This window comes from Chionomys nivalis, chromosome 12, assembly GCF_950005125.1.
Source record: "Chionomys nivalis chromosome 12, mChiNiv1.1, whole genome shotgun sequence".
Classification (NCBI taxonomy): domain Eukaryota; kingdom Metazoa; phylum Chordata; class Mammalia; order Rodentia; family Cricetidae; genus Chionomys; species Chionomys nivalis.
In genome coordinates, this window is record NC_080097.1 from 43,330,289 (window position 1) to 43,358,188 (window position 27,900).

The 27,900-nt window shown below is 47.0% G+C and overlaps 2 protein-coding genes across 5 annotated transcripts in view; both read left to right on the plus strand.

Annotated features, from left to right (window-relative positions):
- The window catches only part of Piwil2 (piwi like RNA-mediated gene silencing 2), a 56,478-nt gene extending 50,769 nt beyond the window's left edge, over positions 1 to 5,709 (plus strand). Inside the window, exons 20-22 of one of the 2 annotated variants that reach the window (XM_057786609.1) lie at positions 2,850 to 3,103; positions 4,317 to 4,424; positions 5,553 to 5,709. In XM_057786609.1, the coding sequence (XP_057642592.1) occupies positions 2,850 to 3,103; positions 4,317 to 4,424; positions 5,553 to 5,709 (519 nt within the window). The remainder of the gene's footprint in view (positions 1 to 2,849; positions 3,104 to 4,316; positions 4,425 to 5,552) is intronic. The other variant, XM_057786608.1, reaches the window with a different exon arrangement.
- A 7,069-nt stretch (positions 5,710 to 12,778) lies between these two features.
- Positions 12,779 to 27,900, plus strand: part of Slc39a14 (solute carrier family 39 member 14) — a 45,981-nt gene continuing 30,859 nt past the window's right edge. For 2 of the 3 annotated variants that reach the window (XM_057786341.1, XM_057786340.1), the window contains exon 1: positions 12,779 to 12,910. The gene's annotated coding sequence lies outside the window, so the exon portion shown is untranslated. The remainder of the gene's footprint in view (positions 12,911 to 27,900) is intronic. The other variant, XM_057786342.1, reaches the window with a different exon arrangement.

The following is a 27,900-nucleotide window of genomic DNA, read 5'->3' on the forward strand; positions in this document are numbered from 1 at the left end:
CATTAACCAATAAGAGCAACACATATACAAAAGGACATCCTACATCAGAAACTGACATAGTCTGGTGCCAAGCACTCGCTAACAGATTAGCACAGGCTGAATGCTGAGGTGGTGGCAAAAAGCACTTGAGGTAAATTAGATTTCCACTTTCCCACCCCACTCCCTTCATTATGTTCTTTCTCTGTGATTCCACGTGTGTTCTTGACCTGGCTTGGTCTGAACTGTGACAACAAACATTAGTTTGAAACAGGATCTTAGGCTGTGTAACCCAGACTGGACTTAAATTCACAATCCTCAGCATTGTTAATGCTAGAATTATAGACATTATCACCACATTCAGCCTCTATAGTCAGTCTCTCTCTTTCTCTCTCTCTCTCCATATATATATATATACACACACACACACACACATATACATGTATGTATGTATGTGTGTGTGCATATATACTGGCATGTGTGGTGTATGTCTTCACCACTCTCTAGATTATTTTTGAGACAGAGATGCTAATGGAACCCAGAGCTGCATGGCTGGTGTGTGAGTCTCTGGGATTCTCTTCCTGTCTCTGCTCCCCAAGGCTGCTGCATGTCACTTGTTTTGTTTTTCGAGACCGTGTTTCTCTATAGCTTTGGAGCCTGTCCTGGAACTAGCTCTTGTAGACTAAGCTGGCCTCGAACTCACAGAGATCCGCCTGCCTCTGCCTCTCGAGTGCTGGGATTAAAGGTGTGCGCCACCACAGCCCGACACATCTGGCTTTTTATGTGGGCCCTGGGATTGTGCTTGTTCAATAAGTCCTTTACCCACTGAGTCAGTTCCCCAACCAGTGTGTTTACATAAATATGTGCATGTAGCTTCTTTCCCTCCGCCTTGAGAACGTGGCAAGGTGATCGTTTTACTTGAGTTATCAACGGGAAACAGTATTTGAAGCCATAGCTAAGAAGCATTGGGTCAGACTCAGCAGTGCCCCCAGGTCCCATGTATTCTTTCTGTTGCTTATATGTAAAGCCACATCTGCACCCCGAGTCACCTTCCCTCTTACCACAGGGCATTGGCTTCTGAGTGTGGCTGAGCCTTTTGTGTGCTTGGTGGCTAAAGTCACAGTTCTCAACTGGGGCAGCATCTGGAAACACTGTGGTTATGACTGGAGAGACTGCTGCTGTTATTTAGTGGGCAGAGACTTGGAACAGCACGAAACCCAGATATACAGAGCATGGACAGCTCTAACACTCATTCATCTCCGAATGCTGGCCTTCTGGGGCTGAGACACCCTAGGGCCTGGAGACCTTAAGGTCACTCTGTGTACAAGACTGTCTGATACTGGGAGGGAGGAGGGAACTGAGGTCCTGTCACATTAAAGAAGAGGGGGAGGGGGAGAAGTGAGGCAGAAAAAAACTTAGCTCAAACAGGGATAGGAGCTCCAGTGATTGTAAAGATGTTTGTAAATGTTGGAATAGTTGAGGTTTCTCAGAAAAGGGGAACATTGATTAAAAAAAATTTTTTTGAAACAGTCTCATTATACAGCCCTGGCTGACCTGGAACTTACTATGTAGGCAACTTGGTCTTGAACTAACAGATATTTACCTGTCACTGCCTTTGGAGTGCTGGGATAAAGGCATGTACCATCACACACCCAGTTTGAAGCATTGGGAGGGAGGAATTTAAGACCAGCTTTTATCTCACATCTCATGCTAACCTGTAGTTTATTGTGTAGCTCAGGCTGGCCTCAGATTCACAGCTGTCTTCCTGCCATGCATGTTTGAGAGCTAGGATTACAAACACAAGCCACCATGCTTAGTGAGATAATTTTTGGAAAAGAGTTTTTTTTCTGAGATAGTTTTTTTGTAGAGTCATCCTTACAGAATGTAATGAGTATTTAAGCTTTACTCAAGAATTACCTCTTAAGGGACAAGAACCTACATTAAACTGTAGTTAGAATTGAAGTCGAGCAGATCTGTTTCAAGGGGATTTCTAACTTAAAATGGACCTGAATGCACTCTGAGAGCTGATCCCACAAGGGGCTGCTGCTGGATTGGTTATCAGTGGGTCCGACATTCTGCTGCTCATGGGGCATTACTGTGTTGGTTATCAGTGGGTCTGACATTACTGTGTTGGTTATCAGTGGGTCCGACATTCTGCTGTTCATGGGACATTACTGAAGGACCTGTAACTTCTCAGCAACTTGGGGTGCTACTTACATGTCAAAACCTGAGTGTAGTCATGCATTAGATCTTCCTTAACACTTCCGGGTTCTTTTCCAGATAGGTTGTCAGCATTAAATCCAGGTCAGATAAACACTGACTCACCTATTCTGGCCATTATCTTTGTAAAAAAATTGAGTCCTTGCTTCCTCCTTCCTTCCTTCCCTCCCTTATCTTTTCCCTTCCTCCCTCCTTCTCTCCCTCGCTTTTTCCAAAGACAAGATTTCACCCTATGGTCCAGGTGCCCTGGAACTCATGGTGATCCTCCTGTCTCAGCCTTTGAAATGCTGCCATTGCTGGCGTGTGTAACCATGTCAGCCTCCTGCCATTGCCTTTTAACGGTGTCCCCTCTGTTTGAGGACAGGCTGTGAGCACGCATCTCACAATGGCCGGGTCTTGTTTCACATTTTCTAGCACCTCAGCTGTATCAAGACCGTTTGCTACTGTGAGCAAATCTGGAAAATGGTTAGACACTTTTGGCATGGCTGACAGTCATGTGCTTTGGGCTAACTTGCTATAGGGCCCAGCTGCCAAGTCTGCAGCCTGCACAACGGGTGTGGGCTCAGCTGCCAAGTCTCCAGCCTGTACAATGGGTGTGAGCTTTTCACTGTGATCCTTGAGCCAAAAGTCACCTCCTCCAGGTGTCATTTCAGGTGAACCACTGTCTCCCAGAGAAGATCGTGGTGTACCGAGATGGCGTGTCCGATGGGCAGCTGAAGACGGTTGCCAACTACGAGATTCCTCAGCTGCAGAAGTGCTTTGAAGCCTTTGAGAACTACCACCCCAAGATGGTGGTGTTCGTGGTGCAGAAGAAAATCAGCACCAATCTCTACCTCGCTGCCCCCGATCACTTTGTGACACCCTCCCCTGGGACTGTGGTCGATCATACCATAACCAGCTGTGAGTGGTGAGTAGACAAAATGGAGGTCCTCAGTCGAGGAGGAATAAGCTGGAGAAGTTAACCTGTTGCTCGAATATTCCTAGAGAGTCATGGAATGGAATCCTCACTTTCGAGTGCTGAAGAAAGCAAGCTTTGACTGAGCTCAGTGGTGGCATCAACCACAAACACACATATGCGTGCACACACACAGGTACACGTGCACATACACACTCATTTTGTTACTGGGGGTTAAACCTTGTGCCTCATGAATGCTAGACAAGCACTCCATCACAAAGCTGTGTTCAGAGCCCTAAAAAAATTTTTTCTTCAAGATAGGGTTTCTCTGTGTAATGTGAAACAGCCCTAGCTGTCCTGGAACTCACTCTGTAGACCAGGCTGGCCTAGAACTCACAGAGATCCGCCTGCCTCTGCCTCCTGAGTGCTGGGATTAAAGGTGTGTGCCACCACTTCCCACAAAAAAAATTTTTTTTGAGACAGGGTTTCTCTGTATTGTCCTAGCTGTCCTGGAACCTGTTCTGTAGACCATGCTGGGCTCGAACTCACAGAGATCCACTTGTTTCTGCCTCTTGAGTGCTGGGATTAAAGGAATGTGCCACCAGCACCCAGCTAAAACCTTTTTTTTTTTTAAATAGCAAGGCTTTTACTTCTTAGTAAAAACCTTTTTTTTCCTTTCTTCTTTTTGAGATAAGGTCTCATGTAGCCCATACTGCATCCCCTAAATTTTCTATGTAGCCTAAGCTTCTCTCAACAGATGGTTGGCCTCCTTCTCATCCTCCCCAGGACTGAGATTATGTGAGATTATATCCATGAGCTTTCCCTCCCAGATGCACAGACACACCGACACACACTCCTTTCCCAGGCTTGTCTCAACAGATGACTGGCCTCCTTCTTATCCTCCCCAGGACTGAGATTATATGAGATTATATCCATGAGATCCTCCCCTCCCAACAGACACATAGACACACACACATACTCCTTTCCCAGGCTGATCTCAACACATGGCTGACTTCCTTCTCATCCTCTAGGGCTGATATTATATCCATGAGCCCCCCCCAAGACACACACACACATATATACACACATGTGTGCACACACATACACATTGTCCTTTCATGTAATTGACTTTGTCCTTTTCCTTCTTGAGTCCTGTATAGTAGGGCTACAGGGATCTTCAAAATGCCATCAGTTATCTCAGCAGTTGGTGCTCTTTCTTTGCTAGGGTGGATTTCTACCTTCTTGCCCATCACGTGCGGCAGGGCTGTGGCATACCTACACACTACATCTGTGTCCTGAACACTGCAAATCTGAGCCCCGATCACATGCAGAGGTGAGCCTGTCAGAAATATACTTGTTCTCACTGTTTACCCTGACTAATAGCTAAATCATTAGTCACTGTACCTCAAGATAACTTATTCCTTTTGTGTGTGTGTGTGTGTGTGTGTGTGTGTGTGTGTGTTGCACGTGGGCATGCATGGGTCTAGAGGTTGAGGTCACTGTCAAGTATCTGTTCTTAGCAGCTGTCTACCTTGATTTTTGAGACAGTATCTTTCACTGGGATCTAGAACTCCAGTTAGACCAGGTCTCTGTCTCCGGTGTTGTGATCACAAACACACACCATGTGGTTGCTGAGAGCTGAGTTCTGGTCTTCATAGTTTGTGCCGTAAGCACTTTACCAACTGAGCCAGCTGCCAGTATTTCACCCCTTGACTCTCCCAGATCTTAATAATATTAGTTAGCTTTTTGAAGAGTGATTTGTAATCCTGCTTTATATTAAAATCACTTGAAGAGCTTTAAGGAAATGTGGATGCCTGCAGCCCTTACTCCTATATTATAAAGTGTTGGTATTTATTAATTTATTTAAGAAAAATGGTCTTCTAAGTTGCCCACATTGGTCTCAAACTCTTCAGCTCAAGTTATGCTCCTAACGCAGCCTTCTAAGTAACAGAGATTACAGGGCACACTACATGCTACTGGCATTTATATTTTAGCAGACTTCCCCAGTTGCATGTGGTAACACAAGCTTATACTTTTGTCACCCAGGGGGCTGAAGCCAGAAAATCACCTAGAATCACCAGCCTGAAGAGCATAATTAGTTACAGGCCAGTTCCAACTACCTAACAAGACCTTGTCTCAAAAAGCTCACAAGCCAGCTAGATGGAAAGATAGGTAATTCCAGCACTTGAGAGGCTGAGGCAAGAAGTTCACTGGCAACTAAAGGACAACCTAGACTAGTGGAGTTCTAAGCCAGCCTAGACTAGATAGTTGAGAGCCTGTACCCCCAAACCAAACCAGATAAACCAATATAAAACCAATTCCTGAAAATTGGCATTAGGTTTCCCCAAATCCCCCAGTTTGTTGTTGGTGTGTTGTGTGTTGTATCCCCTAGAGAATGAGCCCCTGCCCGCCCCTAGGTGAAGGCAACAGTGTTAAGAACACATTTTCATCCTAACTTTAGGTTGACTTTCAAACTCTGCCACATGTACTGGAATTGGCCAGGTACTATCCGAGTACCAGCTCCTTGCAAGTATGCCCACAAGCTAGCCTTCCTGTCTGGACAGATTTTACATCATGAACCAGCCATCCAGCTGTGTGAGAACCTGTTCTTCCTGTAAGTGGCAGCATGGACACTAGCTACAAGGAGCAACTGGACTCCAGCTCAGCTCCCTCTCACAGCATCAACAGAAACAGCAGTGGGGTTTATGTTGGCATTTTCTCTTTCTCCATCCTTGTAGAATTAGATATCTGTTCTTCTTTTAACCCTGATACTACAGTAGAGTATAGTGGTGCATGTCTGTTCTCCCAGTACTTGGTAGACTGAAGCAGAAGGATCGTTAGTTCAAGGCCAACTTGGGCTACATGGTGAGTTCTGGGCTAGCCAAGATTACAGAGTGGGACCCTGTCTCAAAAATCAAAAATAAACCCTCATCCCCCAAAGCCCACAACAAAACCAAACTCTGATGTCAAGGAAGCAGGTTTCTAAGTCCAGCTACAGGCTGCCTTGCTGCCTTTGTAGAGCAAAGTGGTGTCAGCAGTCCTGCTCCTGTGCGGAGCATGGCATCGGGAACTTCTAGGGCCTGGGGGACAGGTCAGCGATAAAGCATGTTCTCAGCATGTAAAATCCAAGTCCAGTTCTCAGCAATCCTCCTACCAAATAAGTAAAGACAGAAAAACTAGCCCCTCAAGGCAGCGTGATCATTGGTTATACCTGGAGGTCACGCCTACAGAGCCATCCTATTTCTGGTGCCAGGAGTGATATGAATGAAGTCATTGCAGACATCTAAATGAGAGTATTACTTTATTTTGGCAGCTGGGGAAGGCTATAGAAAGCCCTGTGCAGCATAGTGTTTCAGAAAGTGCAGTTGTATGCATGTGTGAAAGACGTAGTTAAGCCAGCATAAGGCACAGTCATGCCCTTGAACCCACTTGTCCCAGGGATGTGAGTGCAGCTATCCTGACTTCCTAAGAGTCCAGCCAGAGCTGCTCTTCTGGAGCTTTCAGCCCCTGACAGATGCATACGTGTGCACACACACACACGTTTGCTCTTGTGACTGATCTTCAGTAAATTCAATCAGAATACATGGGAAGGACTCAGCGGAACAAGGAACATTCTAGATGAAGTGTAGGTTTTCTCTGCAAATGTCTGCAAATGAGATTTTGCAAGGGTCTCTTCTAGCTGTTGACTGATGTTGCTTAGAATTTTTTCAGAATCCAGGTTCAGGCTTCCCAGAATTGGCTTGGACAAATGTAACACTTTCACTTGAGTGAGACAAGGAGGAAGTTGCCCTTGGGCCCCTGGGCTTCAGTGTTTTGGGAAAGCATTGGTTTTCTGTGTTTTTTTTTTTTTTTCCTTCTGTTTCAGAATCTTCCCATTTCTTCAGGCTTAAGTGGATCATCTTTTTACTGGGTTTTAAAAGCTGATTTTACTTAACCTTTTCAAAATTGTTTGTATCTGTGTTTTGGTGTGATGGATGGGTGATAGGGGACTGGACAGAAATACTTATTTTAAATGACAGTGTGACCAAGAAGGGCTTCAGCATGGAGCCCTGAAGAGGAACGTGCGGGCGGTCAGTGTTAGAGTGCTTGCCAAGCATGTGCCAGCTCCCGGATTTGAAGAGGACACCGAGAAAGCATTTAGCTTACTGCAGCACCCAGAGACTGGGGAGAGATGAGCATTGGGGTTCTCAAATGCACCCCTGGTTTTATTTGGAGTCTATGACCAAGGTTAGGCTGAGACCTGAAATATAAAAGCCACAGAATTAAACAGAACAGATTGAAAAATGGGCCTTTAGCTGAACAAATTCCACTTTCTGATTTCCTTGGAAGTATTTTGAGTTTGTCCTTAGACGCTTCTGTCCCTAGCATTCCTTTTCTCTTTAGGTAGCAGAGATTCTTAGCGGTAATGCCAGAATGTCTGTACTTTCTATATGTGATGTTCTTGCCTTGTTTTTCAGTTTCAGTGCCAAGCAGTTGAGTCCTGTGGTGTAAAATAAAAACCGTCTATGTGTGTAGTTGTGTCTGAAAGACTGTGGTTTATTTATTAAAAGGCTATGATGCTTTCCCTTCAGAGAGAAACAAAAGTTAGCGTTATCCATCTGTTACTCAGCGTGTTGGGGGCAGCACCTTTGGTAGACAGGGGTCCCCCCACCCCAGCAGCCTGGGGATCAGACAGTAAGGCACTGAAGTTTTGTGTGTGTGCTTGAACTGTTTGTTTTACCAGGTGCTATCAGCTCAAGGGGAGCCAGTAAGCTCACTTCCAAGTGCCTTCTCTATCATTAAAAAGTTCTTTTTAATTACATTTATTTACTATATGTAGGGAGGCAGGGAGAAACATGTGTCACAGTGTATGTATGTATATATATATATATATATATATATATATATATATATATATACATATATATATATATATATTTTTTTTTAAATGGAGGTCTCACTACATTGACCAAGCTGGTCTTGAACACTTAAACGTAAATGGTCCTTCTTCCTTAGCTGCCCAGTGAGCTGAACTACATTTAGGTGCCACCTAATCATTTAAAAATAAAGGCCAGAGCAGAAATTAATAGAAGACAAAATAACAGAGAAAAATGAACAAAGCCGTAAGTTGTCTGTTTGAAAAGAGTAACAAAGTGGGTAGCCCTTTCCCTGGACTGTGTAGAATAGAAGAGTTGACCAATGAGATGGCTCAGTACATGGAGGCGTTTGCCGCCGGCCTGACAGTCCAACTTTGTCACTGGACTCACAGGGTGGAAGGAGAGAACTGGTTTCCCGTCAGTTGCATTCTGGCCTCCACACATTTGCTGCAGCATCTCTCCATACACTAAATAAATGTAGAATTACATTTAAGGGGGGCTGGAGAGATGGCTCAGCGGTTGAGAGCATTGCCTGCTCTTCCAAAGGTCCTGAGTTCAATTCCCAGCAACCACATGGTGGCTCACAACCATCTATAATGAGATCTGGTGCCCTCTTCTGGCCTTCAGGCATAAACACACACAGACAGAATAGTGTATACATAATAAATAAATATTTTTTTAAAAAAGAATTACATTTAAGGGAGTTGGAGAGACAGCTTAGAGATTAGGAGCACTGGCTGCCTCTGCAGAGCACCTGGCTTGGGTTCCTAGCACCCATATGCTCACTACCTTCTGTAACTCCTGTTCCAGGGGATTCAGTACCCTCTTTTGACCTCTGCAGGTACCAGATATGTATGTGGTGCATATATACATACATGCAAGCAAAAATACTCAGACACATGAAATAAATATAAAACAAACAGTAAGAAGAATCAAGTTACCAAAAGCAGGGAGAAAAAGGTTATGGAATACTGGTAATATTTGTATTATTAGAATTCCCATTTATAATTACTCTAGAGCCAAGTATTCTCCCAGTTGTCTTTTTATCTGACTGGGTCAGAAGCTCATATGTGATTCACAGCTGAGGCCACTGGCCATCATCTGAGCTTTGCCTAGCCACATAGGGTATTAACACATGGGCCCTTGGGTCCTTCATCTGATTTTGGGGTGAGGGACAACTTCATATTTTCTCGGATCCTCTTAAATGTGTCAAGGCCTACCAGAACAAAGAAAAAGTCAGAAAAATCCCCACCCTGAATCCCCTCCCCACCCCAGGAATTGATAACTGTCTGGAGAAAAGCTGTAGACACTTTGCCAAACCAACATGGTCCAAAACTGACGGGAAGGATGAAGAGTCTTGGCTGCCCTGCTCATCCCCTGTCCATCTCGTCAACACAGTTGACTCACTGGACTGTGGCTTTCTGAGTCTTCAACCCCACCCCTCCATACTACAGGATGGGTGTCTCATTTCTTCGGCTTCTTGCGCAGGGCTATTCCATCACCTCTCCTATGGAAAATCTGTCTGCATATGTTGACAGGGCCATGACCATGTCAGTTTCTTGTGTTCAGTTCCCTTAAATATTGCCCAACATCCAACTTTGAGGGAGCTGCTAGCCAGACTAACAAATATTTATGGAGAATCTGTTATGTGCAAGCTGCTATATTATGCAGTTCAGGTTCAGATTGAAATCTCTTATAATCAAGGAAGGTTAATGTCTAAGGTTAGGGATAGAAATAAATACTTTGGGTCTCAACAAGACCCCTCAGAGGCACCTGCTTCCAAGCCTAACGACCAGAGTTCAATTCCCGAGACCCACATGGAGGAAGGAGGAAACCAATAACATGAAAGTTGTCCTCTGACCTCACACACGTGTCATGACGCCCACATACACATACATACACTAATAGATACATGTAATAAAAAGATAAAAAGCTTGTATTAGAAGTGAAATGCTTTCAAGGGAAAAAAATCCAAGTTCCATAAATCATATTAATTCTGTAGATTATAAGCCTATGGTCACAAAAATTTAGTGGGTTTGTCACTAGCTGTGAAGTCACAAAGACTTCTTTTGCCTCCTGAGTGCTGGTGTTCAAGGCATGGGCCATTGTGCCTGGTCCTTTGTTTTATGGTCCTGGAAATTGAACCCAAAACCTCAAGCATGCTAGGCAAGTGTTCTACCAAAGGGCTATACTCTTAGACCCTGTTTTATTACATTTTTGCTTGGTATGTTATTTATACTGGAATTGTGGCACTATATTATTTTTCTTTTATTTTAATATACATATATGAGTGATTTGCCTTCATGCCTGGAAGTGCACCATGTGTGTGCAGTGCCTGTGGAGACCAAAAGAAGGGGTCAGATCACCAAGTACATTTTTTTTTTTAAATACGGGTTTTTAAAAAGTCTGAAAGAGTAGATCAAATATACTTCAAAACAATCAAGAAACTTACTAAGAGGAAGGCAAGTGGAAAGGGGGATGAGAGGGAAATGGGTGACTGTACAGTAAGGGAGGTGGGACACCGGCCACACAGGTCCCAGGCTCCAAACTGTCCTGGACAAGGTAGGACCTAGTCTGGGTACGTCGTCTAATCAGGATCTGCCTCCCGAAGAAATGAGTGTGGGGCGGAGGCAGAGACTTAGGACCTTTTGATTTTTAGCTATGTTAATAATTAATTGTATTTCTCTGGTGTATAGCTTATCAGCTCAAGATAGCTTATCAACTCCTCCGGTTGCCCCTGTGGACTTTGACAGTTCTACAAACAAGTGACAATGCCACACAGCTAGGTCCAGAGATGTGTTGTCTAGCCTCTTTCCCGCTAGTACATTTATTTGCTTATTTGTTTGTTTGTTTGTTTGTTTGGAGACAGGGTCTCTTGTAACCCAAGTTGGCCTCTCACTATGGAGCTGAACTGGCCTTGAACCCTTGATCCTCTTTGCGACCAAGTGCTGGCTTTACTTTAAGACTTCCCATTCAACTCCTGGCTATGGCCTCTGGGCATAGTGTAAGCTTTGACAGTTGCCCAACGCAAGCTGTAGTAGACACCTCGCCTGGAATCCTGTGGGATGTGTATTTATGGGCTCCTCCTATTGAGAGCTCTGTGTATTTGAAGTATCTGAACTCTAGGTGGGCTTCTCATTGTTTTTATATACTCCTTCGAGGAAGGGCCTGGTGGGGGACTGACCTTTCCTGACAGCCTATTGCACTTTGGAGTCCCAAGTGGATGACATAATGTCTGAAAAACACTGTAAGTTTAACCGAGACAAATACTCAGTGTTATTACAGAATTGAAGGGGCTCTTGGAGGAAATTCTTCAAGAGCTATCATTACCTCCAAGTCACTCGGAAAGTAAATGAGAGGGCTGTCTTAGCTCTCCCGTTTACCCGCTGGATCACGGTAATTACAGAGTGAAGATAACTGAATTTTAGAAAAACAGAGTGAGCAGAAGACTCGGACTGGCCTCAGTAAATCTTTGTATATGCTGGGCAAGGCATTCATCAGTTTACTGAGAGGGTCTCAGGCAGCTCAGGCATGGCCTCAAACTCACAATAGGACCAAAGGGTGACTTTAAATTTGTGATCCTTCTGTCCCCACTTCTTAAGTGCTGAATTACAAGACCTGGTTTTGCTGTTCTTGAACCCCACGGCTTCACGCGGGCTTAGGCATGCACTGGACCAACATGTACCCAGTCCCTCTTTTACCTTTTATTTTGAAAAGGGGGTCTCACAAAATTGCCCCAGCTGGCCTCGAACTTGAGATCCCCCTGCCTCCAAAGTAGCAAGATTATAGGTCTGTACCACCAGGACTGGCTCTTACCCCACCCACCCGACCACTTGAGTGTTTTCCTTCCTTCTCTAGCCAGCCCCGGAGAGCCAGTTGCCACTGAGCACTGAGTCCTTCCTGACACCTATTCTAGGAACGTTGGGTTCCTTTCCTATTCCTTCCTTCTTGCAGGAACTTTCCCCAGTATGCCAATCTCTCCACTGCACAAATCTAGAGATAGTCGCAGGCAGCTGGGCGCTTTTCCCTGAGCTAGAACAGAAGCATGGGTACTCACTGGCTCCAATGCCATTTAAAGAGCTTCCACTGACTCTCTAAGCCCCAGGTGACATCTGGTTAAACTATAGAGGAAATAATCCTAACAACGTCCAGCAGAATAGAACAATTAGAGTTTAGTGGGTGGTTTATTTGCATGTCCAAGATTCGATATCCAACACAATAGGCCTTTCCTACAGCGGAAGAGACTCCCTCCTAAGACATTATTCAAATATAACCCAAGGCTTAACTGGCTCCTTAGGACTCTGATTACTGCGAGAAAGTGACGCGAAAATCTGAAAAATCTAAAATGTGAATATAATCTTTTATTTGGATTGTGACAAGACATTTTGGTCCTTTTGGTTGGCTAGGACGTGCAAAGGAAAAACAGTCTATGGATTGGCTCCATCCTGCGTAGAGAACATTCTTAGATTCTTCAGCAGTGTTAAAACACATAGACCTACCAACAGAAGGGCACTCTACTTCAGGGTAGAGGCCAGGCTGTTTCTCACAAAGGGCACAAAAGGACAGATGGAAGATTTCCAGAGAATAGAGGAGCCTGCAGGGCCTCTGTGAGTCAAGGATGGAATTCGAGAGGAAGGGTGGATGAGGCCGCGAGAGGTAGGATGCGAGCTTGGGATGCACAGCGGTAGAGGACCAGGTTGACCCGGGTGACTGGGCGCTGCTCGTTGACCGCCCCACGTGGCAGGCCCGGGGGAGTGGGGCGGGGCAGCAGGCGGGGGCGGGCCCTGCGGTGACGCGCGCGGGGTATATGGTCGGGCATGCGCACGCGGCGGGGGCCGGACGCAGAGAGAGGGGGCGCGTGGCTGTCGGCGGGGACGCACCCACTCAGTAGCCGTGTCGCCGGCTGCCCCGGGGCCTGAATAGTGAGGCTGCGTGGGCCCGACTGCCGGCTGGAAGACTGCAGGTGAGGACTGAGCGGGTTCACACAGGATGGGAACTCGGGCACCTCCGGGCTGGGGGTATACCGGATGGGGGTTGGGGACACAGGCACCCCGAGGACCGGGATCCTTTCGGGAGGCCGCGCACTCACTGAACCCGGTTCTAATGGCACCTGATTGCCGTGCCACGGTGGCGAGAGGAAGGAGGTCACAGCGCTGTCCCTTCGGCTGGAGGGCCTGGGATGTGTGAGCCAGAGAAGGGCGCCGGAGAGGTCGATAGCTGCGCGGAAAGGCTGAGATGGGCTTTCTGGAGCCCGGGGACACAGAGCGCAGAGGAAGCGGAATAGATGGGCAGATCGGATGCTCTGCGGTGGCGGCTGCTCGCAGAGGGCTCTGGTGTCTGGACCTTGCATTCCTGGAACCAGTGTGCACTCTCCTCCCTGCCCCCTGCCAGGCTACCCTCCGACTGAAGAGTGATGCCTGATTCTTCTTATTGGGTTGTGCTGGAATGGAGAACCACAAGGGAGGCACCGCGCTGATTTTCCAGTTTAGGTTGGGGCTGCCCAAATTAGGTGGTGTGGTTACCGGCTGCCCCCTCTTGAAGTTTTAGGGCTATGGTCAATATAGTCGTCCAGATTCAACTTGTGATACTGAGGTGGGGTCAGACCGTCTCTGGGTTGTGGTTCAGCTTTAAGAATCTAGATTCCAAACTGATCGGACTGTCCAAAGAGTTATGTGGCCTGTGTGTACAAGATGACTCTGAGTTTAGTTTGGTGAGGGACAGAGTGCTTTCCTGTGGCCTAAATGGAAGGGTGGGGGCAGGAGCAACTTTGGCAGAACACCTACCTCTTCCTGAAGCAACCTCTGGATTTGGAGGAGTGGCATTAGCCCTTTTTACCCAGCTAGCCCCTGGTCATTAGGATACATTATTACTTGTTGGGGGTGTTGATTTTAGGGGGTGGTGGAAACTGGACCCAGAGTAGTCACCCTGACCTCTGTGAAGAGAGCCTCTGTTCCTAACATGGTCTGCAACCTTGGGGGAGGGTTTGGGTTAGTACTGAAGCCAACCTAAATTGTTTTTCCAAAATCTGTACAATTCCCTAACCCTTACCTATTAAAACAAACTGAAGGGTTCCAACATGCTTCCTTGGCCAAGCAGGCAGAGGAACGGCCGGAATCACAACTTTCAACAAGTAGAATCGGAAATCCCTTTTCTGTTGGTGACTTCACTTGACCTCTTTGCCAGTGGTGCAAGTCAGGAGATGGAGTATGGGTCCTCTTCATGTGACTTTTATTGGTGTGACCAGAGGCACTGAACTGACCCAGGATATGGCTCTTTCAGAAAGACCAGGCCAGAACACTGTGTCTGTCTTCTAGTTGTTCACCTGGACAGTGTAGAGGCCCAGATACCGGGATAACAGAGCCCAGAAATTGGCTAAACCACCAACTACCTTGAGGGGTGAGGCGAGCTATGCAATTGGTCTTTCATTTAGACAAGAGGAGGAGAATTACAGGCTCCCAGGGATCCAGCGTGCTATTGTAAACCAAGAGTTGATGCCGCCTGCCCGAAGACCTAGGTTCCTTGTACAGCGCTTGGTTTGCACCCTTCAGAGGCCCCTGTGGTGGGTGCAGGCAGAAGGCCCGCTCTGCCTTTCAGGTGAAGAATTCAGGTGTGATAATTTAGAGAAGGCACAGTGGCAGAGCTCTCCTGGCTTTGGAGCTGAGTTCTCTGTCCGCACGCACGCATCCCAGCACCACGGTCTCCCTTCAACAGTGGGTCTGTTCTCACTGCCTGGTGGAACCCTGTGGTCACGTCTGGAATGTGGCTGATGCCTTGGTAGCTCCACCATTTTGTGGGTTTAGAGTCTCAGCCGCCCAAGTAGGCTAGGTTGTAAGGATGCTGGGAACCCAGACATAAGGTGAATTGTCTCCTCCTTAGCAGGGAAGAAAGTGTCCCTTGTCCTCCTGGGGAGACTGCTTTTCTGTGGCCTGCCAGGAATTAGCTCACAGATCCATTGGGCAATCTTAGGGGTGATGGATGTTTTTCTGCCTTGAGTCTATCCCTGGTCAGGGTTTCGTGAAGGCCAGGCAGGACTCCACCCCAACCTCCTGCAGCACCGTGTGTGTGTAGGATACTTGTCAGTCCCAGGGTGGGTGCTGGTTTCAAAGATTTTCTACCTGCTTCCTCTTCCCTGCACCCCAAGCTAACCCCTAGGGGGTGGAACGAATTGCATTGCTCCCCCACCCCAGAATCCCCCAACCCTACCAGTTCTGTTCTCCTTGTACCATTTAATACCTGAAGAAAGTAACACTGCCACTTTGCAGAGCCACAGTCTGGCATGTTATCTGGAGTGACCCAGAGAGGTTAATCAGTGTCCCCGAGTGACATTGCTTGTGAGTGGCAGAGACTTATTGGGGAATACCAAAGAAGTGTACCTCACCCTTTAAATATGGTGAATTTACCGATAGTCTTGTGTTTTCCTTGGAACATTGGGAGAGGGTCAGTTATTGCTTAGTATATTGGATGGACCAAGGGAGGGAGGGGTTTCTGCTTCCACCCTAGTAGTTTGTTTGGGGAAGCAGATTCTGGGCAAAAAGAGGGTCCCAAGAGAGCAGGGAAAGAGGAGCCGGTCATGCGAACCCCCCAACCCCCTAGAGTCTACAGTGGGCCTTCTCTGACCTCCAGGCTGGCGACTGGCAGAATGCCAGGAGATAAGAAGTCCAGAGTCTGTTAACTTAGGACAATTGCCAGTTGGGCCCCATGCTTGTCCATCACAGGAACTCCAAACCCCAACTGCCATGGAGTCTCCAGAGAGGGCCCTTGGTTGGGACCAGCCCAGATGGGGAAGCAGAGCCCTCTACTGGGCCTTCCAATTTATACCAGGCTAGAGGGCCTGGCAGTAATGTAAGTCACCTTCCAGGGGATCCCCCCCCCCACCTAGCTAGCCGTGGCAACCAGAGCTCTGTGTTCCACAAGCCCTCTAACTTTCTGCCTGTACAGGTCCAGGAGAGAGAGCCTAGGGTTTAGTGGGGTACAGTGATGCTTCTACATTTATTATGTTTGGCCCCTAGACATTCTCTTGGGGCGTTCTGTATTATTATAAAAACATTCATTAAAAGTTTTTTGAATTAAGGGGTTAGAATATATAGTCAGTATAGCTATGTGTGGAGTGTATTATTAGTGACATTATTAGTAGTAGTATGGGTTTTTGAGACAGGGTTTCTCTGTGTTACAGTCATGGCTGTGCTAGGACTCGCTCTGTAAACTATGTTAGCCTCAAACTCCTAGAGCTCCACTTGCCTCTGCCCCCTGAGCGCTGGGACTAAAGGCCTGTGCCACTACTGCCCAGCTACTTTTATTATTACTTAATTATTTCATAAAGAAAATGAGGGAGGGGAAGTGTTGCTCAGTGCTAGAACACTTGCCTACATGTACAAGGTCCTGGGTTTTATCCCTTGATACCACAAGTGTTTTTTGTTTGTTTGTTGTTTTGTTTTTAAACCACATGATTTATTTACTTTGTGGGCATATGTATGTCCATGGGCACTCGTGCAGAGGCACGAGTAGAGGCCACAGGACAGCCTAGGTCAATAAAAAGTTTTAGGAGTTCATTTTCTTCTAAAAGCTTGAAGGTATAACTTTCAAAAAGGTGGGGGTGCTATGGGGTGATGGTTCAGCAGATAAACGGGCTTGCAGTCAGGCTCAGCATCAGAGTTGTACTCTCAGGACCCACCTGGTGGAAGGAGAGGACCAGTTCTCTAAAGTTGCCCTCTGCCTTGTGGTTGTGTGTACACAAGCACACAAGTAAATGTAAATATATATATATATATATGTAAATAAATATATATTATATATATATAACCTGTATGTGTTCGTACTCACTTAGGTCCACCTTCTCCCACTGTGCTAGGCTAACACTTTGCCCCCGACACCAACATGATCCCTTTGGGTTTAGTCCCCTGATTAGACTTGGAAGTTGTATATGAGAATCACACCTACGTGTCGTGGGATATTTGTCCACTGTGTGGCGACGCATTGCTTTGATTGGTGCAATAAAAAGCCGGCTGGTCACTAACTAGGCAGGAGGTATAGGAGGGACTTCCCGGCAGAGAGAGAGGAAGTGGAGGTAATTGGGGTGTGAGAGAGAAGGCGCCACCTGTGAACCCTTGTTTTCCTTGGTTTGTGCTGCTGGGGCCGGAACCCATGGCCTTGTGTACACTCTGCAGCGTTCTGCGAGTGAGTTGCATAGACGTCTGGGCGCCATTCTGTTGAAGGAGCTGTGGGCTGTGTTCCTGCCGCCCCAGCTCCTGGTCGCCTGGCTAGCTTATGCCCCAAAATAACAACACACAAACTGTATTTATTTAAACACTGCTTGGCCCATTTTTATTCATGTGTGTAGCACCCCAAGGTGTGTTTATCGGGAAGATTCTAGCCTACATCCATCCTGGGTCGGAGCTTTATCGTGTCTGCTCTGGAGAGGAGAGCATGGCCGCTGTCTCTCAGAGGAGCTGCCCTGCATCTGAGCTCACTTCCTCTTCCTCCCAGCATTCTGTTCTGTTTACTCCACCCACCTATGTTTTAACCTATGAGGGCCAAGCAGTTTTTTTATTTTTAACCAATGACCTTCCTCCATCACTCTTTGTTTTCTTTGTGAAGTAATTTTCACTAGACTCTATAATCGTGTAGTTCAAATATCAGAACCGTCAAGAGTGAACACATTCATCATCCCGTTCCCCCACCCTGCCCTCTTAAAGTAAATGTTCTTGGCCAGTGTTTCGGACGTTGCCTGCTACTGTCCTGGCTGCTGTTATTAGTACCTCACCGTTGATTCAGCCCTGTGTGCTTACATTCTCTGTTACAGCCGTGTAGTTCCATGGTAACAGTGCTGTCCTCTTCTACATCTGTGTTAACCCCCCGGGTTGTCATCATTTTTCCAGTACATACGAGGCTGCAAGGAATACCTTTGCACACAAGTGGCACTTCCTAAGCATGTCAGTATAGAATAAGTTTTGTGAAGTGGATGTCCTACGCAAGTGGTTAAATACAGCCTATGCAAAAGGTTAGTAGATAGAGCTGTTAACACTCATTTAAAAAGTGACATTTACAAACTGTATTTAGAATCCTATTTCTTTTAAGTAATGCCTAATTTAAATTTGTAATTCTTTACTTTTACTTTTGTAACTGGTGTAGGTTATTCATTTTCATAGTTTAAAATTTTTAATTTTAGCCTGGCGGTGGTGATGCATGTCTTTAATCCCAGCATTTGGGAGACTGAGGCAGGCAGATCTCTGTGAGTTCGGGGGCAGCCTGGTCTACAGAGCGAGTTCTGGGTTAGCCAGGACTCTTACACAGAGGAACCCTGTCTCAAGAAAACAAAATGAAAGAAAAATTAATTTGATGTGTATGAATGGTTTTCATGCATGGATGTCTGTGTGCCACTTTCATGCAGTGTTCACAGAGACCAGAAGAGGGCGCAGGATTTCCCCTGGACCTGGAGTTACACAGCACTATGTAATGGGCATTTCCCATTACACTTCATTTTATTTACTTTTTTGGAAATTTTTTTTTAAATTTATGCGTGTGCTTGTGGAGGTGAAGGTGGAGGCCAGAGGAGGTGTCAGATCTCCTGAAGTTGGAGTTATGGATCTTTTCATTTCCTTCTGAGACAGGGCCTTGTGCCTGGAACTCCTACGTAGTCCAGCTGGTCTTGAATTTACAGTGATCCTTCCGAATGCTGGGAATACAGGTGAGCCACCATACCCAGCTGTTATTTTAAACTTTTGCTATTGACTTTAGATGTACTAAAGAGTTGTAGGAATAGATTTCCTTTCCCGGGGCTTCATTTACCAAGAGCAGGAAATCAAATATTGACACAGCATTTATAGACCGTAAGCCTTTTTAATATGCCTACACTACTATCTTTTTTTCTGTGTTCAGGGTCTGATGTGCCGCCCACATCACACCGAGTTGGTCAGTCTATGACATAGGTTCCTTGATCTTTCCTAGTCTGTACTGAATGCTGATGTTGCTGTTTAGAAGTTCATAATGAGCATTCCGTGTGTATGTGTGTGTTGCTACAGTGTGTCAGGGGACAGGGATGTCAGGGGACAACTTTAGGGTTGTTCTTTCCACCTGTGCAGGCAAGGTCTTTTTTGTTTTGTTTTGTTTCTGCCCATGTTGCATACTCCAGGCTAGCTGTCCTGCAAGCTTCTGTCTCCCATTTTACCGCAGAAGTGCTAGGATTACAGATGCATGCCCTCACACACTCACTGCGGTATCGGGGATTTTTTTATGGGGGTTCTGGACATGAACTCCAGATGTGAGGCTTGCAGGCTAATGTTCTTAGCTGAGTGATCTTGTTTTGGCCTCCAGTGAGTTATCATGACTTGGTCCGAGCATAGGGACCATCATGCACCTAGGTTCTCCTTTACCTCCTAGGGAGGACAGAGGAGAGGAGAGGTGGCATGGAGCCAGGTCAGATCTTCCCAGGGAAAGACCTTCTGCTCTGTGGGCATCCCAGGCTGAGGCCCAGGACATGGGCTGGTACCATGCCCACACAGAGTCCTTGCTGCTGAGCCCAGACAGGGTTAAATTGGTGGATGCTACAGCTCACCTAGTAAAGTTCCTGCCTTCCCCGTCACTGCAGGCCATGCTCGGAGACTGCCCAATCCTGTTTCTTCCGGTACTGTCACCCTCTGGTTGTAGCATCCAGCTGTGGAACTTGTCTGTGGTCACTGTGTTCGCCTCTCTCCCACTGCATTTCTTTATTGAGATTCTGCTGAAAGGAGGAACTGACCCTCTTCTTGGGTTAGCTTGTCTTCTATGGTCAGGATCTCCTGGGCTTTATTTATGACTCACCCTTCCCGTTCCCTCCTGCCTTTTGTGGTATTGTCAGCTTAACCCAGACCTCATCTGTGCGAGGCCAGTGCTCTCCAAGGAGCTGTGTCTCCCTGCCCCCACAGTGGCTGTCTTAATTAAGAGCTTCCTTGTCATCTTGTCACCTTTTGTGCCCCTTTCTCCCCCTCCCCCAGCAATTTTTTAATGTCACAGAATAATCCTTGTTCATCTTATCATTTCCCTCTTCAGCCTTAGAATCAACTGCTAAGAAGTAGAGAGATGAAAAAGTCTGTTTGTTAGAAGTGTCGTTAGTCACTACTGGGGTTATCTTTGTTTCTGGGCCCTTTTAGCAGACAAAGATGGGCAGTGTATAATGATACCGAGCTATCCTCTGTGTGTGTTGTATGATTTAGAAAATCTTTTTTTTTAATTTTTTTCTTTTTTTTTTCTTCTTCTTCTTCTTCTTCTTCTTTTTTTTTTTTTTTTTTTGTTTGTTTGTTTTTTCGAGATAGCGTTTCTCTGTGTAGCTTTGGTGTCTGTCCTGGAACTAGCTCTTGTAGACCAGGCTGGCCTCTGCCTCCGAGTCTTGGGATTCAAGGTGTGCACCGCCACCACCACCGGGCTGATTTAGAAAATCTTGAGCAGGGTCTCCTATGGCCAAGGCTGCCATTAACTTGCTCTGTAGTTGAGGATGACCTTGAACTTCTGATCTTGCTGGGAATACAGGCAGCTGGTTTACTCAGGCCTGGGCTTTAACCCAAGGCTCCATGTGTGCTGCATGAACTACGTCCCAGCTCCTCTGTATTTTCAACCACATCTGTTCTGACCCCTCATATTTCAGCCTAGCGCCATAAATTCTCTTTAGTTTTGAAGTCTTTCCCCTGTTGGTAACTTTCTTCTTCAGCAGTGCAAAGCTCTCCGCCCTCGTCAGACTGGTGGGTCGTAGGCTGTCTGCTGATTGCGCTCCTGTCGCCCTGACATTGACCTAAGCACATCCTCCTGTGCGGACTGCATTTGACCGCAGTGACCTTCCTGCTGATAGAATCCACAGGTAGAAGTCAGTGTCCCTGCCTAACATGGACATGCCTACCGACAGTGGCATCAGGACAGTGAATGCCGCTGACACCCTCCCTTCTGACTGCCCACCTCTGCCCTCACACCTCTGCACCCCTCTTCCTGCCACCCCCTCCCTCCCTCCCTCCCTCCCTCCCTCCCTCCCTCCCTCCCTCCCTCCCTCCCTCCCTCCCTTCCTTCCTAAGCTCAAGGATCATTTTATTAGGGCTTGAGAGAAAACCGGACAGTTGAGCTACAGAACTTTTACCTGCTGGAAGGAAGGGGATGAAGAAGAGGAAGAAGCTCACGTCTTCGGCCATTTCAGCTATGGAGATTTACAAGCAGCTCTGGAAAAGCTTTCGGGAGGATCTTCAGAAAAAACAGCCTGACTTTTTAGGCCAAGTTTGCCTAGGTTTTGGCTGGTATCTAAAGAAGAGCTGGAAAATAGAAAAGGAACACACACACACACACACTTTTGAGTTAGAACTCAGAAAAGTGGACGGGCTTAGGCGTAAAGCTAGTAAGCAACTGCCACATGTGTCTTTAAAATTTTTTCTTTTTACATTGATTGACTGTGTGTGCTTAGGCACACACCTGTGCAGAGAGAGGTCAGAGAACAACTGGCCACAACCGGTTCTCGCCTTCCCTTCCGGGTTCTGAAGTTGGAATTCAGGTCATCAGGCTTGGAGCCAACGCTCTTACCTGCTGCACCATCTCCCCAGTCCCCATCTGTCTTTTGAGATGGGGGGTCTCTGTTTAACCCAGGCTGGTCTCAGACCCAGAGATCTTACTGCCTCAGTGTCCCCAGTGCTGGGTTTGTAGGCACGTGACACTTGCCTGGCTTCGCGTCTGTCCTAAGCAACAGTCTTGTTAACATCATAGCTTCAGAATTTATCTCACAGAACATGCTGTTAAAAGGGTGGAATGGCCACTTGGGTGAGAGCATAACATGAGCATAACAGCCATAGTCAGGTCCCCCACCCCTCTGCTCTAGTGGTCCTGTGCCTAACATTGCCGGCAGGATGGGCTATCCTGTGCCTAACATTGTCGGTAGGATGGGCTATCCTGTGCCTAACATTGTCGGTAGGATGGACTAATGGAAGTTCCAGAATAGGGAGGGGCCCAGAGACCTGCCTCAGCTTGGGTCTACCATCATAACCCTAGGATATGGAAGTGTGTGGTGTTGTCTATGAAAACAGGCAAGCATGGTAGTGCCATCCAGATAGGTCTTAAAACAACCCCCTGTTTTGTGATTACCCATCTCTGTTGGCCAGTCTAGGCAATTGATCAACTGGCTTCTTTGTTGAAGGTCCTACAGAGCTAAAATTGAGGAGCCAACCATAGTTCTTTTCCAGAAGGCTGGCTTTCAAGGTTGGGAAGAAGTCAGCCCCTCATAGATAGATGTAGGATGGATTCTCCTCCTGGCTACTAGCCAGAGATCACTTTCAGTTCCTAGATCCGCACCCCCCCCCCTTTTTCTTCTATCTCTTGTTTTTGTTTTTGTTTTGAGACAGGTTCTCAGGTATCATAGACTGGCCTCGAACCTCGAATTTCTGATCCTCCTGTTTCCACCCCTGTTTTAGGGATTGAAGCCACAGTTTTGTTTATCTTAAGCAAACACTCTACCGATGGAGGTACATACCCAGCTCTTTCTCTTCCTTTTTACTTTTGGGGCAGCCCAGACTGTCCTCGAACTCACTGTGTGGCTGAGGATGACTTTGAACTCCTGATTCTAACTCCACTCCCTGCACTCTGGCGAGTACATCCACCACTCTTGCTTCCTAGGTGTCAGCCTCCAGCCGCAGCCTCCCTCTCTCCAGGAGGTACAAAGGAGTGCTGTGTCACTTACAGGTTCTGCCCACAAACAAATCTGGGGGGTCACAGGTGTCAACCTAGCACACATCTAAAGCGATCCAGCACCGACGTTATTTACCTAGTGTTAGCTTTCCTGACAAGTTGCCACAGATTTGGTGGTTTCAGACAACAGCAGCGTCATTCTCTCTGAGTTCCAGGGGCCAGAAGTCTGAAGTCAAGTGTGGATGGGGCGCTACTCCAGCAGCTCTTGGAAGAGTCCTCCTGCCCTTTCCAACTTCTGCGGGGCAAGGGGGCGGTGGGTGGGTGGCGATAGCAGCGTGTGGGTGGGGGCTTTTGGTGTTCGCTGGCTTGTGGCCACACTACCCCAGCCTGTGTTTCCGTCCTCCATACAGCCTCCCCAAATTCTATGCGTGTCTGTCTTCCTCTATCTCCTCTCTGAAGAGACAAGTCATTAGGTTTAGGGCCCATCCAGATACCACAATAGTGTCCTCTTAAGATCCTCGCCTGACCTCATCAACAGAGCCCCCTCCCCCCCACTCAGAGCACGTTCTGAGGTTTCAGATAGAGGTGTTTTGGGGGTACCATTCTTAGAATGCAAGGAGACGGGCTTTGTAAAGAGGAGGAAGGAGAATACTTCTGTTCAGCCCTGAGGCAGAATGCTGGCCTGGATGCTCTGGCTCAGAGCCCAGCCCTAGGCCCCCTGCCTCCTGGGTCTGAAGACCTGGCCTTGTGGATCAGATGCTCTGCAGTACCAGCGGCTACAGAGTGCAGGGTGTCCCTGACGAAAGAGCAGGGCTGGCGCTGAGGGGCCTCTTGAGTGCTCTAGCTCTGAGATCTACCTCCAAGCCTTTGTTTCTCTCGTCCACTTCATTCTGTCTCTACTTAACATTTATTGGGTGGTTTCTGTGTAGCAGGCACTATATTTAATATTCCATATCTCCCTTTTTCTCAGCTACCCTGAGGGAGGGGCTGTTACGACCTTTGCTTTTCTCTATGAGGTAACTAAGTCCCATTGGCTTGTGTCTTCCTTTAGATCCTTGAGGCTGATAATGTAGAGTCAGGACTCAGGCAGAGAGGTCTGTGTGGCTCAGAACACTCTTTTTTTGTTATTTTGTTTTTGTTTTTCGAGACAGGGTTTCTCTGTGGTTTTGGAGCCTGTCCTGCTAGCTCTTGTAGACCAGGCTGGTCTCGAACTCACAGAGATCCGCCTGCCTCTGCCTCCCAAGTGCTGGGATTAAAGGCGTGCGCCACCAACGCCCGGCCGTCAGAACACTCTTAAGTCTTCTTTTTACTAAGCATTACTTTATATGTGTATGCATGATGGAGACACATACGTGGAGACCAGAGATCATTTGCCATTTACCCTTTGATGTGGGCACCAGGCATTGAACCCAGGTCACCTAGTTTAGGTTGCAAGCCCTTTTACCCACTGCGCCATCTCGCTGGCCCAGGGCCTGCTAACTCTTAACCTTTGTATATATGTTATTACACAGATTACTTTCATGGTAACAGTCCTTGCTGTTATACCCTGAGACTGCTTGTCTTTGGCACATTGTGACTTGTCTCTTTGTTTGGGTTGGTGCTGCGGATTCAATCTAGGACCTTAATAAGCAAGCCAGACCTTATGTCATATCTCAAAATAAAACTTAAAAGGCTGTGGTGGTACACGCCTTTAATCCCATAGGCAGGTGGATCTCTGAGTTTGAGGCCAACCTGGCTTACATACTGAGTTCCAGGACTGCCAAAGATACATAGAGACTCCCTGTCTCAAAAAAAGAAAAAAAAAGTTGAGCTGACGAGACGGGTCGGTGGGTAAATGCACTGAACATCAGACCTGATGGCTTGAGTTTGGTCCCCAGGACCCTAATTCTCAGGCCCTGAACTCCACGTTGAGCTTTAGAAAGGAGATAAACTGTACCCTAGCAATATTGGTGTAACCAACTATTTATTAAGAAAAAAAATTAGGTTCTCTTTAGAGGCTGAAGTTTTTACATGCAAGAAACTCAAGTGCACATGTCTATAATTACGTAGTAGGAAGGTCTTGTGGCCGTTCTTTGTTTCTTTTCTTGAGTCGTCTCTCTGTAGCCCTGGTTGGCCCGGAACTTGCTGTGCTGCTGTGCAGACTAGATAGAGTAGCCCTGACTTGGTGGCCTTCCCGCGTTCTGCTCCCCAGGGCTGAGGTTACAGGTGTGTGCCACTATGCCTAGCTTGGGGAATGTTCTTCTAATCGTGCTAGTAAAAGCAGAAACTTCAGGAGAAATTGTATTTTGACCTCTGTTTGATCATCGTGTCTCCAGGAGCTTGAAAGATGGCTTAGTGATTAGAAGCACTGGCTGCTCCTGTACAGGACCTGGGTTTGATTCCCAGGACACATGGTGGCTGGGAACTGCGTGCAGCTCCTGTTCCAGGGGCTGCAGTACCCTCCATGGGCTGCTGCATGCACGTAGTGCACATGAACTCATACATACAAGCATGTACATGAAAGCAAATACATAAGAAGATAGACTATTATGCTGCCAATTCCAGTTGAGCAAAATTAACAAGGAAATAACTGGGAAAACATTTGAACATGTGACTAAAGGTTAATATACAATGAGATCTTTTTTTCTGGAATAAGGGGCACATATTCTTTAAACATCAAGTCTGTGCGTGCGTGTGTGCATGAGAGAGGTAGAGAGAGAGAGAGAGAGAGAGAGAGAGAGAGAGAGAGAGAGAGAGAGAGAGAGATGCATTCGAGTGCCTGTAGAGGTTAGCAGAGGGTGCCAGATCCCATTCACCTGGAGTTACAGATAGTTGTGAGCCGCTCAGCGTGGGTGCTGGTCCTCTGGGAAAGCAGGAAAAAACAAACTGGGTCGTTCTCCAGCCTCAGCAATGAACATAAGCACCAAGAAAAAGATGCTTGTATTTCAGCAAAACGAAGAAAGGAGACTAGTAGTAGGCAGTTGGGAAAACAAAAGCATAACTGTTTGCAAACCTAAGAATGTTTGGCCATAACTGACAGTCAAAAAATAAAATAAAATGCAAGGCCAGTGAACGGATAGAGAGACACTTGCCTCTGATGTGATAACCCAAGCTGGATCCCTGGAACACACCGGGTGGAAGGAGAGCGAACGCTCCAGTTCGCACTGTGGTACATAGATCCACACACAGACGCAAAAATAAACGTGCAAAATTGCAAAAGGCTGCAAATAATGGCCCAGTGGTAGTGTGCTTGCCCCGCATTTGTGAGACCACATGCCTGTCATCCCAGGAGGTGGAGGCAGGAGTCTCTATGAGAGTTTTGAAGAAGTGCTACTTAACCCCTGATCCAGTATTTGTTTCTGGGCCTGATGGCACAGGCATGTAATCCCACTCCAGGCCAATTAAGGAGGCAGTGTCTTCAAAAATAAAAAGAGCATAATTTAGTGGTTAGTGCTCGCCTGGCATGCACAGACCATAGGTCCAATCCATGTTATCAAACTAAAATTAATTATTTGGTAAGTGTGGCCTCTGCTAACTTGTTCCTGGATCGCACTCTCCTTTCCATCCACTCTGGTAAGACCCTTTTTTAGCTCTTATGGTTTGTGAACGAGTCTTGCTGGGGTGGGGTGTGGGGGCTGTGGAATGGAGACCTGTTAGGGAGGTGGCTGGCTGGTCCTAGCTAGCTGTGTTTTTGTTTTGTTTTGTTTTGTTTTTTTAATTGGAAACTCAAATTGTTCTGCCAGTCAGGAGAGCCCTGTCCTATGGATGCTTTCTCTGGCCTTTCCTGGAAGTTGGAGGGTCCCCTTGCCAGCCCAGAGAAACACTTGTTTTCTTGGAGAACAAAGTACAAAGCTTGGGGTTTAGTTGCAGCCTCGTTGGCCTCTGGGGATGATGGCTCTATTCCCTGGGGATTGGTATCATGCCCCGACATCCCTGGCCTACAGAACATCTCTAGCCTTTGGGTATCCCAGTGCCATTTCCCCAGTGTTGGGACACTTTGCATGTGGCAGGCTGGGCAAGTTCTCAGGATAACCAGGTCCCTGGGTGGTTTCCAGGGCAGCAAGCCATGACTATTCCCATCCCCTTTCCCAGAAAGGTGCAAAAAGTACAGTCACCCCACTCCCCCAGGCCCCGGGCAGCTGACCAAAATGCCTCACGGGACAGCCTGTCCAGCCCTGGGAACAAAGTCTCCATGTTTCTGTTTTCTGCTCCTCCCTCTCTGACATCCAGCAGACCCATGACAGAGACCTTGACCACGGGTGAGCTGCCTTCTGTGTGTGGTGTGTGAAGCTATGGCCTTGATTATCGTCCTCTCCCTCTTCTGGGCAGCCACTGCCCCCAGCAATGCCATGTAGCGTGCACATCGAGGTGTGCTTAATGGTAGCGAGACTCAGAGTTTCCATGAGCAGCTGAGGAATTCTAGAAACGGCCTGTGGGACTCCTCTTATACATCCTGTACCATGGGGGAAAGTAAAATGTTATTTTTGGTGAGATTATCAGGTGGCTGCCACTCTGGGCACTTGGTTCTCAGAGATGTCTTCTCCCCCATTTCCTGTTTTGTTTATTTATTTTTTTATTTTATTTTATTTTTTTTGGAGACAGGGTCTCACTACGTAGCTCTGGCTGTCCTGGAGCTCAGGCTGGCCTCGGCCTCGAACTCAGAGATCCACCTATCTCTGCCTCTTGAATGCTGGGATTAAAGGCATGAGCTGCTATGTCTGGCTTAACACAGTAGCTTTTAAAGCCCAGGAAAAGGTTAGACTTTCATTCAATTTTGCTGAGAGAACATTAACTGGGTTAAAGCCAAGAACATTATGTGATCAGCCTGGTGAAATACCCCTTTGATTAAATTAATGTTTGCATGTATTTGTCACACTGCTAAAAAGAGAGAACTCTGACAGTAGCCGAGTGGGTGCCCAGTGGAAGGCCAGGTCAGAGATCTTTCGAGAACAAACACGTCAACGTTTCTTCTCCAATTCCTCCCGCTCCTTTGGCATTACTATGAAAACTTAGTTGGGCTCTTGGCACCAGAAGTTTCCGGAGCAGTGTTCCAGACTCAGACAGGCTCTCCACGTCTTCCTAGAAGGGGTCTCTTACGAACTGCACGGCCAGTGAGCGCGTAATAAAAGCTCCCTGTGTGCACTCGCTCACATCCAGTTCCTTCCTGAGAAGCTCCTGGAGGTTTTCTACCGACCTTCTCAGGGGTCTTTGGGTTGTCTCCAGGGCTTTTGATGAATGGTGCTTCTATAATTAGTTTCTTTTGTGTGTTGTCTGTGTGTGTGCATTAGTGTTTGTATTTGCATGCAGCTGTGTGTGGAGGCCAGGGGACAACCTGGAATGTTGTTACCT